This window comes from Trypanosoma grayi (genome assembly GCF_000691245.1).
Source record: "Trypanosoma grayi strain ANR4 Tgr_494_V1, whole genome shotgun sequence".
In the NCBI taxonomy this organism is placed as follows: domain Eukaryota; phylum Euglenozoa; class Kinetoplastea; order Trypanosomatida; family Trypanosomatidae; genus Trypanosoma; species Trypanosoma grayi.
The window spans coordinates 1-12,885 of NW_008826113.1; the positions used below are offsets into that span (position 1 = coordinate 1).

Here is a 12,885-nt window from a genome sequence, read left to right on the forward strand (position 1 = left end):
AAAAAAAAAAATAAAGACAAAAGGAGGAAAAAAGGACCTCGTAATCCTGTTCTCTCCCACCACGCAAGGCACCACTCGGCCTTTGGAGCGCGTATTTGTATCTGCACGCCTTTCGTAATATACAAATGACGGAGAAGAGCGGGCGGTCATCCATCGACAGTGGATTGATTTCGGTGCCGCGCTTGAGCCGTGGGGAAGATATAAACAACAGCGGCACAAAGCCTGCATCTAACGCCACGCCTAATACCGGGGGCACTCTAAGCGATTCCGAGGTGCAGACGCCTAATGGGAAGTTTGCGTGTTTGGTTGAGAAAGCCGTGCGATCGTTGGATCGATGCGCAAGAAGGAAAAGTCTGAAGAAGCGGTTCTGGCATGAAGAGGACTCACCGCTCAGCCGCAGCTGCGTTGGGTTCCGCGGTGATGGTCTGGAACCGCCTCGCAATGAGGCTCTGGATTCGTTGATCGCCAAGGGCACACCCGCGCGAGATGAGAAAGAAATGCGTTTTTTGCTTCAGAACTCCGAGCACTTGCATCTGCTGCGGAACGATGAAGTGGACGACGTAATTAGGTCTTCTTTGCGCCGTGAGTACCTGCCAGGGGAGGTGGTACACGCTAATGGTGGGCGCGCCCAGCACACATATGTTGTGGTATGGGGAGAAGTGGATGTGTTCGACCCCGGCGCGGCTGCCGCACTGCCGCAACAGCGCCGATCGCCGCCGCCGCAGCCGCTGAAACAACACTTGGCCCCGGTCTGCCGTCGTCCAACGCCCGGAAACAGCGGCGTCATTTGCGGTGTGGGTGAAACCAAGCGCGAAGAACGACAGGAGGAGTGGGAAAAGCACATGACGCACTGTGGCACAGTCAAACCAGGCATGTTGTTTGGCTTTAAGCTGTGTCTCTTCAACGATACCTCGACGTTACGGTATGTCGCAGGCCACGCCACTGACCGCACGGTGGTGATACTTCTGCCGCTTCCACTAGTACAACGGCTGCTGGAGAGAAACACCTGCTTCGCCCAGAGTATTGGGCGGCATATTGCTGAAAAGGAAATTTTTGTTCCTGTGCGTGAGTTCTGCCGATACGTCTTTTCGCCCGCTGCGGCGATGAATGAGTACCTGTCGCTCTGGAAAATCCTTGAGCGTTACACAAAGATTGAGAACGTCATCCACACCAAGCTTGCCAGCAACGAGATTGATACAAGTGCATGGGGTTACGCGCTGAAGCGGCTGCCGGAGAACGTCACGACAACATTCTGCTTCGACCTCGTGTTGGCTCTCCCGCCTTTCGTAGCAACGCGCATGCGTGAGGAGGCGAAGATGGCGGACGTGCGCCACTCGGGCAAAGACCTGAAAAATACGGCGTCAAAGCGAACGGCGGTGACATATATCCGTACCAAAGAGCGCCGCCGCTGCACGTGGCACCTCGGCATGGAGGGCAAGACACTCGTACTGCTGCGGGACGGCTTCACGGACCTGCTCGACTTCATCATGATGCTGTGCGTGCACATCATCGAGAGCAACAAACTCCGCAGCCGTGTGCAGGGGATGGTGCACCCACCAGCCATCGACGTGCTGGACGACTACCTGCGCCAGCGGGAGGCAGAGGAAAATGCGGGAATTAATGTAGCCAAGGAGGTGGAGCTCTTACGCGTGAAGAAGCTGCTGGCCACAATGCCGCTCACAAAAGAAGAACAGACTGGTTTGCTAGCCAATTGGCACACCGAATGCTTAGTTAAGATATACGAAGTCATGATGCATCGGGAAGAGTTTAATGTGCGAGTTGATCCGAGTGTTTCCCGCAGGTTTCAACTCAACCCGTTCCACGAGTGGGCACTCAACTTACGCGATTGCATCATGGAAAAAATGGGCATGGACCGCAATTTGGCTCCGCCAGACGACTTATGTATCGATGTTGTAAGCAGCAACACGCATTGTATTAAGAACCTCTTATCGAGCTTTCACCGCAAGAACCGGCGTGCAGTGGAGGAGTACGCTCTGAGCGACAGGTGGTCCGGCAAGGTTTCGGAGTGGCACACGCTTGAGGATGCACTCTACGCAGCGACAGCGGGGTTCCTCGCCAGTGAGCGGCCCGATCTGAAGGAAGAGTACGCGAACGCCCTCGATGAAAGCGGTATCACAGTACTCACTGACACCGCTATGACGGGGCTGCAAGTCGATGTCATTCCGGTGCACTCGCTAAACTTTGAAATGATCGACACGGTCCTACAGGAGGCAGTCAAGAAGGCCGTCACTGACGGAAAGCCATCCAACGCCGCGGTGTGGCGATATCTGTGCCAACCGCGAAAAGGCGGCATGAGCTGCAGGCGTAAAGACAAGTGTGACTCGAACGAAGCGACGTGCTCCCGTCTGGAGCGTCATTTTATCATTAACATGGACTTCGCGTTTGGTGCTCAGGCGGCAGGCATCTGCCAGGCGATCTTTGGCGTCTTTGGGCCTCGCATTCGCAGCGTAAATGTGATTGGGAAGGCCGGTGGACTGGTGGGCAAGCGTGGCGACATCCAGCTGCCAACGGAGGTCCTCATGTCCAAGTCGAGTCTTATCATGGAGGACTCACAGGACGAGCTGCGCCGCTGCCGCAACCAGGGCCTCACCGCGGAACGTCTGCGTGAGCTGGCGGGCCCCCGGGTGGAGGTGCACGAAGGCCGAATGCTCACCATCGCAGGCACCATGCTCCAGAATGTGCGGATGCTGAAGTTCTACAAGTATATTTGGGGCTGTGTGGGCACCGAGATGGAGGGGTCGTATTTTGCTCGCGTGATTGAAGACTTCTATCGACAGGGCATTGCACGCAAGGACCTGGTTACACGCTTTGCGTACTATACCAGTGACTTGCCCCTAGGAGGCGAGGTGCCTGCAGTCAGCGGCCGCGCCACACTGGCTGCCCCCATGACGCAGGTGGAGGGTGTGCCGCCACTCTACGCCATCGCTCGCGGTTTACTGGAGAATATCCTTTACAATGATAGCACCAAAAAGCCGTAGGTCCTGACACAGCAATAGGATGAACGAAAGTTATGAAGTATGATGTTTTATTGATTTTTTTGGTGGTGTTGTTTCTTTCGGGGGAGAAAAGAGCAAGGAATATAGTGCCAGCTGAAAGTGGACACGAAAGGGTATTGAGAAATGCTACAACACTTGTCTGTGTGTGTGTGTGTGTGTGCTGCTTCTCGTGGCTTACTCCATATGTTTTGTGATGCGTCTTTGCGCTTTATTAATCCTTTTTTTCCTTTATCCCCGAAAACAATGCAAGTGAAGAAAGGAAAGGGGCTTCTGCACGTCTGCCTTTCCTCCGCCACTGGTGTAGCTGCCACTTCGTGCCGTGCAATGGTGTTGTTGTACCATCGGTGGTATGAGACGGACCTGACTGCTGTTGCCGCGACGGGCAGTGGGTGTCGTGACGTTCAAATGTCGTGGTGCTACGCAGATCCGCGGCGGGGTGAGACGACTGTTGTGGTTCTCGTCGCCGCTCCTGTGGCACGTGCTGACACGGCAAACGACGAGTCGCCACGCCATGCACTCAAGATTACCCTCTTTACAGCAGCAGCAGCAGCAGCGGCAACCGAACCGGCAGTTGATGGCATAGTTCATGACAATAGGGTACTTTCACCACAGGAGGAAGTTCGAAGTGCGCTCTTTGAGCTTCATGGACCACTGGAGGCTTCTGTTGTGAAGGGAGTGAGCGGTGTCGTTTTTGTGTCAACACGGCAGTTCTTCTTTCACGCTGCTGCAGGTGGCACGGCGCTAGACTGCTTCACCTTCACAGGGGAGGGTGGGTGGGAGCGGCAGCGCGATGCAGTGCACCCGCTCGACGTCGCGGAGCCGCTCCGCCGCGTACTCTCTGAAGCCGGCGGTGACACCCGGCCGAAGCTCCATCTTGTCACTCGCCTGGGAACGTCCTTGCAAGACACAGCGCGTGACGTGGTGGATGTGCTGGTAGTTGCATCAAAGGAGGACGGGTCTCCTGCAAGCCCACATGCAAAGTCGCAAGGTGGTAGGCGCGTGCCACCCTCGTTAGCAGCACCGCCATCGAACGAGGTACCGTTGACGTCCTCGCATACCTTTGTTATGGCGCTGCTGCGGTTTACTACGCGTGCACCATATATTGGTATGACCACTACTACGAAAACTAATACTACTGCTGCTGCTGCTGGGGCGTGGGATCTGCTGCACCTCTTCGTAGAACGTGCAGTCCCGTTCCGGCAGTACGTTGACAATGTGAACTCGCGGAATGCCGCGCTGGGCGCCGGCGGCACAGAAGCCGCCGTCACAGACCCGAGCCACTGCACGTGGTGCTATTTGCCGCACTCAGACCTGACGGGTGGCGACTGTGCGGAGCTGAGGCGTGGCATGGTCGTCGCCATTGTACCACGGCCTTCTAGTGCCCTCGCGGTGGTGTGTGGGGGTTTCGATGCGGAGAGCAACTCGTACCGCGTCGGGATCGTCGCCAATCAAGCAACCGGTCGCAGTGGTGCCGTGCAGGAGACGACTGCTGCGGTTGTTGGCGACGACATCGACGACGTTAACCCCGAAGAGACGCTGTGGAGCCTCACAGAGGACACACACACGGTTCAGATGATGTTATTGGGCGCGCCGTTAGAGTCGCTGCGTGGCTCGGAGGAAGCAGCGGCGCCCGGTACCACGCAGCGCCGTCAGTTGCACCGCACCATCGGTGGTGGTGGTGGTGGCGGCGGCGGCGGCGGCAACTGCAGCAGCACTTGGATGCGCCAAGCTGGACTAACGATGGTACTTCGCTTTGTTGTAGACTTCCTTGACGATGGCATGGGCAGTATATCTAGAAATAACAAGGATGTTATTCTTGATTGCGATGACTCCACGCGGCGACAACAGGGACTTTACGCTGCAGTCAGCGCACCGTGGGAGAGGAGCCGGCACGCACGCTTCCCGCTACCACGCGCCGTCTGTTGGCTTGGCGCGGTGCCCCTGCCTATTGGCGCAGCTGTTACTTCCACAATGTTATTTCCGGATGACAACGACGGGAGCAACAATGACCACATCGATAAGGGAAACAGTATGGGTGCTGCGAGAGTGGGCATGGACGATGAGGACGCTACCTCGTGGTATCACGCGCTCCCAACATCCCTCGCGTCGTCGTCCCCTCTGTGTGTTGGGAATAGTGCGCTGCGCTGTTTTGTCAGCATCAATGCGTTGCTGAAGAAGACACGTCTGACCTACGTGCTAGAGATGCGGCCACAGGTTGGTGGGTCTGGTGCGAGGCATGTGAAGGCTTCCGAGCTGATGTACATAAGGCCAACGTGTTGTGAGCACGTCGACAGTGACAATGATGATGATGATGATACATACTACGAGGCGGTGGCCGTGTGCCTCGCTCGTGCAGCTGCCGGTGCTCTAGCGATGCGTGACCGCGGCGTGGTGAAGGCGGATACGTCAGCAGCAGCAGCAGCAACGGAAGTGACTCTACACAACGGCCTGCTCGACTGGGTGTCGCCTGAGGCGATCATGTACGAGGCGTGGCGGAAGGTGGCAAAGGGCGCGCACGCACCGACTGCCATGGTGGTGCTCGACGCCGTGACGCAGTCCGTGGAGGTGGCGGACACCCCGGAGGTGCGCGCGTTGGCGAATACCCTCCGCCGCTTCCTCCTCGCTTTTCTACAGGAGCTCGATTGGACAACGTACGGTGGCAATGACCTTCTTCGCGGTGTGGTGCTGTTGATGCTCGGCGCAGTAGACGTGCAAAATGCATCGTCGCATTATCGTGAGGCGTCGATACGCGACGGCGGTTTAATTGCCCCCCATCTCTCACCGAGCGGGCTGCGCAGCATGCAACTGCTCCTGAAGCGCACCGCGTTGTGGCACCCATTGGCGGCGACCTTGTTTGCGTGGGTGAATTGCAAGACATTCGACAAGGGCGGGGAGGACGAAGAGGGGAAGAATGAGAGGGAATTTCTTCTTGAGGATGTTCTTCAGGTGTGGGAGGCAATGGCTGTGGGTGACGGCAGGACCGAGAGCAACAACAACAACAACAACAACAACAAGAAAGAAGGCAGTATCGCTTTCAATGACATTTTGCGGCGCTTGCGTGGATCGCAAGAGACTTCCAAGTACCAAAGCGCGGTGGCGGCGCTTGCCCGCGGTAACCTCACCACACGCGAGGTGGCCGCGCTGGCGTGGTGGAAGGACACGCAGGTTGGCGACCCTGTCATTCTTCTGCTGCAGCTGCTGCTGCAGGTGTCTCTGGCGTGCGATGATAACGGCACCGCCGGGTCCTCTGCTTCGGCGGCGGGGGTGTATCGACTCGCTGTGTCCGTCGTGGAGGAGCGATTCCCACACGGTGAGCTTCCGCATGCGTTGGTGCCCCTGCTGCTGGGCTTGAACTTCAGTATACTGGAGGACCTGCCGCTCACCGCAATGTGTGGAGGACTACCTGTGGTGTTTCTCCTCCACCATCTCACCACTCTCTGCGGTGACGGCGAGGTGGAGAGAGAGTCGCAGGACGTCATTGAAAGTGGAGTTCAGCTGCTGCGTTGGTTGTGTGGCGACCGGGCGGAACGGGCAGAGGAGGTTCTGAGCGTGTTGCGAGCTGCGAGAGTGCCGCTTGTGGAACTCTGCCTCGGGAGGCGCCAAGTTTACCACGCTGCGGCATGCACATCGATCGTGTCGAGCGGCAGTTGCTGCTCCAGTAGGGCGCTGCATCACCTCGTGGCGTCCCCCACGGTGTCTCTATTGACGGAGGCGCTGACGGCGGATGAGAGCAACAACATCCCGGTGGGGGACGTCGCAAGTGGCAAATTTGCCCTTATCTTGTGGACACTCGTGCTGGAAAACGATGAGGCCGCTGCATTCAATCCAAACCTCCTGCGACAGCTTTATGCGTCTCTTCACCCCCGCAGTGACGCAACGCCGCGAGCCGACTCTCGTGTTGCCCTCCTGCTGGACTTTCTTCGTCCCGTCTTTCTCACGACTATCCCACGTATTCTCGCGGCTTTGGGGAATAAGCACGAGACTGTTGGGGGCGCACTCTCTATGAGTACTCCAGCAGCGGCTCTACCGGGCGCTCTTGCGCTGGGCCCTCCTCTTGATGAGAGCGAAGGCGTCGACTCCGTATTACGCACCACTCTGCTGGAGGTGAGGCAGCTGCTGCTGTTACACGCCGGTGACAGTCTTGAAGTGCAGTGTCTTTTGCTGCTCTTCAACGTCTTCCGGGCATCCTGCACCGCGGCGCTAGAGCGGCCCAGCGGAAGCCGCAGTAGTAACGGTGGTGGTGATGGTGCTGATCGCGCCGATGAAGGGCAGGTAATCTTTGCCTTCTCTCCAGCGGAAATGTACTTTGTGGCGCTACAGATATTGTCCAACGAGCCGGCACGATTTTTGGTTGCTGCTGAAATAATCCGGCGGGGCATTCGGTCGTATCTCGTTCATCAGCTAAATATTGTCTTACCAGAAAGAGGCTTGGCATCTGTCGGCGCAGCGGACCAACATGACGAAGCAAGCAAGAAGTGGCGGGGCAGTAAGGCGTTTTTGAATGATACAGTAGAGAATCTTGGGCCGGTCATCTCCGCCTTTGAGAAAACGGCACCGCTTTATGCCCACACGCTGCTGCTGCTCTTCCTGGACGAGTCCGCCGCCCTGGCGGGTACTGTGGGCGCAAGAACAACGACAACAACAACAGCAGCAGCAGCAGGAGTAATCAGGGAGGATCAGTCCCATTTGTCGGAGGTGCACAGCGGTATCCTTCAATGTGCTCAGCAGGCGGCGCACGCCCAGTGGACAAGGTTGCATCAGAAGGAGAAAAAACTCCTTTCTCGTGTGTTGTCGGACCGCCTCGCGCTTCCCATTCACAATGCGGCGACGGATGAAACATATGTCGAGAGTGATGTGCACCACGAGGCCGTCCGAGTCGCCGCACGTCTGCAGCAGAGCCTGCAGCAACGGCTCATCGATGCGACCCTATTGAACGCGGTGAGAGACTCGTACTTTCCCGGTTCAAGCGCAGCGGCAGCAGGGATCCCGTGTGGAGAGGGTGTCGCCGCCGCAGGTAGAATGTCCGCCGTGCCGTCGACAAATTCGGCACTACTCGTCAAGGAGGAGGCCTATGTGCGCCGGCACCTGCAGCGTCAGCTGCTGCAGGAGTACAAGCAGCTCATTGACAGTGACGCCTTCCGCGCAGCGTTGGGCGTGTTGTATTTGGCGCTGCGGGAAGAGCAGAGGCGGCGCGTCTTTGTTACCTTTGTGGGACAGCAGAACGACATCATGCTCGCCTTCGTCCATACGCTCTGCGATGTGATGCGTGAGGACTGCAGGAGCGGTGCGCACGTCTTGTGGCGGAGCGCCATGGAGGAGATGCAAAGGCGCTTTCGCTACTTCATGCTGCAGGAGCGAGAATCGCGGTCCGCGGTGGAGGCCGTATGCTTTGGGGAGCGCAGCACGCTCTTCGAGTTTATGCGTGAGCAATGCGCTCTCTTCGTTACTGAGTTCCGCGTGCGTCTGCGCTACACTGAGGAGGAAGAGATGCAACGCGACGCCCTCTACGAGACCTTCGCGAAGGAGGAGATGGGGGTTCTGCAGCGGTACGAGGCGCGTCTTGAGGAGGAGGCGTGGCGCGAGGAGGATGCGGCGTGGGCAGCGGAGTTGGAGCAGCAGCAACAGCAGACCTCCAGCGGGAACGCCTTCCTCCAGTGGCAGGGGCGCCACCTCGCAGCAAATGAAAACGTGGCACCAGTATTTCGGCAGCCCCCACCACCACCACCACCAGAAGCAGAACCAGTGATGCCTGCCGTTTCTTCCTCACCAGCCAGCGCGCTTGCACCACTGCTGCAGATGGGCCGAGTCCCCATGACAGAATCAGACAGTGGTGGCGGGTTTCACACACTTTTGGAGACGTCCGACTCAATTTTTAGTGCATTCTCACGGCTGCAGAAACAGATTATCTCCACCGTTGCCCCGCCGCCATCGCAAGACGGTAAGGGCAATTCGCAAGCAGCAACAACAGAAGCTGTTCCAGCAAGACTTGTGAAGGAGCAGCAAAACGACGCACGTGCAGTGCCGTGCCCAGCTGTCTCTGTTCCTGCCACACACAGCCCGCATTCCACGTCGGCACCGGCGTCAACCGCGATGGGGGGAAATGAGGGGTGGGGCGAAAACTTGGAGGAGGTGACAGCCGCCTCAGTGCCTCAGCTGCGCCGTACGGAGTGTGAAGCAAGCAAGTCAAACAACGCGCTCGATAAGCTTCCTGCTGCACCCGATGACGGCAGCAAGCAAATTCGTCTACGGGCATCAGCAGCAACGGCAGGGGGTAAGCGCCGCGCCCCACGGCAACGTCGCCTCGGTGAGGTGGTGAGCCTTGATGCGGTACTGGAGGACCAAAAGGGTACGGCCCCCATATTGTCACCCCTACCACAAGAAGAAGAAAAACAGGGAGAACCTCAGAAGCAGATTGGCAGCACATTAGTCACGGGCCGTTTGATCCTGCACGCCCCGGAAACTGAGGAAATATGCTCGGCTTCGAATAGGCCAGAGGCCATAGCGACAACGGCAGTCATCAGACGTGCCGCACAGATCCCTCCAGCGAGGGATGGTGATAATGCTCCTACTTCACTGGTGCATGGCGGTCTTGCAGTGAGGCAGCAAATGGTATCGGATGAACACGCAGAAGATGCAACGCCTCACGATATCACCCCCGAGATTAAGCCAGAGGACGATGTGCTGGCGGTGGTCGTGATAAAGGAAGAGACGAAGAATACTGTTGAGTATGAGAAGGTGGAAGAGTTGCGAATGTGTTCTGGGAAGGTGTCGGTGTTGCTGCACGACGAGGATGCGGCTCGTTGCGTCACCTGTGATGAAGAGCAGCTGACGCGTGCCTTTTTGTTGCGTCGCTTCGTTCTTGGTGTCTAGGACGATATGCAGAGCGTACTTGTCTGTGTCTTTTTTGTTGTTGTTGTTGTTGTTTCTGCATTTGGGCTTGCGTCTCACACCCGCCTCACGCACGCGGTATGTGCAAGTCATGTTGCCTAGCGGTGTAATGTGAATCGAACGCTGAATGTGAATGCTGCTTTATCACGTGATGGCTTTTTCTTCTTCTTCTTTTGCCTCTTCGTTCGGGTCTTGCTGTCGCTCTCCCTCACACATACCTCTCTGGCAATACACACACACACACACGCACGCATATATACACACTAGGGAGCCCCACGCATGGCAACAACCTCCGACTTTGTGGGGAAGAACTGCCCTTTCTGCGGTGCGGTGGACAGTCTGCAGACCGATGATGCGCTGGGCGAGGTGGCGTGCACCGAGTGTGCGCTCGTCGTGGCGATGGGCCTCGAGGAGAATGCGTTGACGCGCTACAACAAGGACGCCACGTATGACGACGTTGACCGTCACCGTGAAGGCGACGAGATGAATCCCTCATCTTCCTCGGCGGCGGCGGCGGCGGCAGGAGGAGCAGCAATGGGTGGAGCCTCGCTGGGGGGCGTTAATCTGGCGAAGGTCACCCTGCACCCGGCGATGCTCAACTGCATTCGCGGCCTGCAGAAGAAGTCGGGCGCGCCAGAGCAAGCGATCGGCCGCGCGGTGGATATCGCGAAGCACGTTGTGGGCGGCCGCCGCGCCCGCGGCCAGCGGCTAGAGAAGCAGCAGGACGTTGCTGCTGCGTGCTTCATGATCGCGGCGGAGCAGCTGAACCACCCAGTGCCGCTGGCGGAGCTGCGCTGCCTCGACGCGTCCCTCGGCGACGTGGAGTACCGCCGCGCTGAGATCGTGAAGGAGACACGCATGGAGGAAGAGGAGCGCCGCCTCAAGTCCGTCTTTGTAGACAACCTCCTCACGACATACCTGCTCAAACTAGGTCTCCAGGTGTCGCTCTATATGCCACACTGCAAGCGGTTGTTGGAGGCGCTGCGGCACGTCGAGGCGCTCGCGTACGTTGGCGTCGTCGACCGAGTCATTATGTCACTACTACTCGCACGTACCTCGCGCAGTTTCCAGTGGGAAGGGAAGCCACCAGCCCACCAAAGCAACAACAGTGGCGCTGTTGGCGGGGCTCCTACCACGGAGGCGCTTTACGCCAACTTTGCAGCGAAGGCCCACTTGGACGTCGGCAAAGTGAAGAAGGTGATGCAGACTGCAGCAGACAACCTGCGTGCAATTGTCGAGGCCTTTGACGCCGCCGCCGCCGCCGCCGCTGCTGATGCCCGTCCCGTCAACAGCAGCCGCAAGGAAGATGATGACGGCGATGTGGGTCCGGAGGCAAAGCGCGTAAAGGTGGAGGAGGTGTGAGAGGCTCCTCCGCCACGCACGTCTTGTGCTTAAACTGCCGCGACGATTTTTGGTGCTATGATCCTTAAGTATGTAGGTGTGGCTTCACTACCATCTGCCTGGCTGTTCCTCTGCGGCGTATAGGTGTGGGGTTTTTGCTTCACAGGCACACACACACACACACACAGGCTCTATTTACCTCGCTCCCTTGTTTTTCCTTTTGTAAATTAAATCGTTCCTCTCTGCACTTCCCTCACTGTTCACCCCCCGCTGCGGTCCTTTTCTTTCTTTCTTTTTTTTTCTTTTTGTTGCTACACCACCGTTAGTGTGGAAGGGAGCCCCCACGACTCAACAACAGCAAGACATTCGGAACGGAGAGAGACATTGCAGCACACGCAGTTGAAGCAGCAGAAGTAACAGGAAAGAAACAGAAGTAAGGGAAAAGAAATTCAGACATATGCAGCGCAAGCAGTTCCCGCCGAAGCACTTCGATCCCGTGAACTTCCGCGGTGCCGACGCCGACGAGGAGGAGGAGGAGGAAGACGAGGAGGAATTCGACCTCGTGGGCGCCATGAACGAAATGCCGGTGCTCAGCCGCCGCAAGGTGTACGCGCTGAAGGGTCTCCTGGATGAATACAAGGGTGTGCGGGCCAAGTTCCGCGAGGAGCTCGCGCTGCTGCAGGTCGAGCACCTGCGCGCGGCCCAGCGCCTCCACGACGTGCGCGCGGAGATCGTCCGCGGTGTGCGCGACATCACGAGTGACGAGCTGGCGGCGGCGACGGTGACCGAGAGCTCCGGCGTCCGCGAGATTGCCTCCGACGACGACGACGACAAGGACAAGAATGAGGAGGCGGCCGGTCGCGCAAAGGGGTCCAAGGCCGTGTGCGTGGTGGCGCCGCAGGAGAAGGGCCGTCTCGAGGCTGCTGCTGCTGCCGCGGACGGCGGCATCCCGGATTTCTGGTTGACGGCGATGTGCAACACGGAGGTGCTCGACTCGATGATCACCGAGCGTGACCGCCACGCGCTCGGCTTCCTGCAGGACATCACGATGGAGTACGTCGACAGTAACCCGCAGACGGGTGTGCGCCTCAACTTCGCCTTCGCGCCGAACGAGTACTTCAGCAACGCGGTGCTGAGCAAGACGTTCATGATGTGCTTCGACGAGGACAGCGGGGAGATTGAGATTGAGTCGATGAAGGCCACGCCGGTGGAGTGGAAGTCGCCGGAGAAGAACCTCACCGTCGTCATCAAGACGAGGAAGCAGCGGCACAAGAGCAGCAAGAACATTCGTGTGGTGAAACGCGAGGAGAAGTGTCCGTCCTTCTTTAACTTCTTCACGGACCCGCTCAAGGACGACGAGGAGGAGGAAAACGATAACAAGAACGAGAATGAGGAGGGCGCCAAGAAGCGGAAGAGCGCCCACGACGACGACGACGACGATGACGACGACGAGGAGGATGTGGCGGAGCTGCACATTGAGGCCGGTCAGCTCCTCATGGAGGAGCTCGTGCCCAAGGCGGCGTTCTTCTACACTGGAAAGTCCATCGAGCACGCCGCGCGGGCGCTGCAGAGCCAACTGAATATCATGTTCGACGGGGACGACGAGGAGGACGACGACGACGACGACGACGACGACGAC

General features: G+C 58.1%; 4 protein-coding genes across 4 annotated transcripts; 3 read left to right on the plus strand and 1 right to left on the minus strand.

Annotated features, from left to right (window-relative positions):
* Window positions 1-125: 125 nt before the first annotated feature.
* DQ04_04941000 (cyclic nucleotide-binding protein) lies at window positions 126-2,999 on the plus strand (the record flags this gene model as incomplete). Its single annotated transcript, XM_009313876.1, has 1 exon — window positions 126-2,999. The coding sequence occupies one exon, from the start codon at window positions 126-128 to the stop codon at window positions 2,997-2,999; it is 2,874 nt and encodes a 957-aa protein (XP_009312151.1).
* Window positions 3,000-3,341: 342 nt separating this feature from the next.
* DQ04_04941010 (hypothetical protein) lies at window positions 3,342-9,887 on the plus strand (the record flags this gene model as incomplete). Its single annotated transcript, XM_009313877.1, has 1 exon — window positions 3,342-9,887. The coding sequence occupies one exon, from the start codon at window positions 3,342-3,344 to the stop codon at window positions 9,885-9,887; it is 6,546 nt and encodes a 2,181-aa protein (XP_009312152.1).
* Window positions 9,888-10,184: 297 nt separating this feature from the next.
* Window positions 10,185-11,267, plus strand: DQ04_04941020 (transcription factor IIB; the record flags this gene model as incomplete). The annotated part of the gene is made up of 1 exon (XM_009313878.1): window positions 10,185-11,267. One exon carries the CDS (start codon window positions 10,185-10,187, stop codon window positions 11,265-11,267), a length of 1,083 nt encoding a protein of 360 aa, XP_009312153.1.
* A 327-nt stretch (window positions 11,268-11,594) lies between these two features.
* Window positions 11,595-12,722, minus strand: DQ04_04941030 (hypothetical protein; the record flags this gene model as incomplete). Its single annotated transcript, XM_009313879.1, has 1 exon — window positions 11,595-12,722. The coding sequence occupies one exon, from the start codon at window positions 12,720-12,722 to the stop codon at window positions 11,595-11,597; it is 1,128 nt and encodes a 375-aa protein (XP_009312154.1).
* Between the last annotated feature and the right edge of the window lie 163 nt (window positions 12,723-12,885).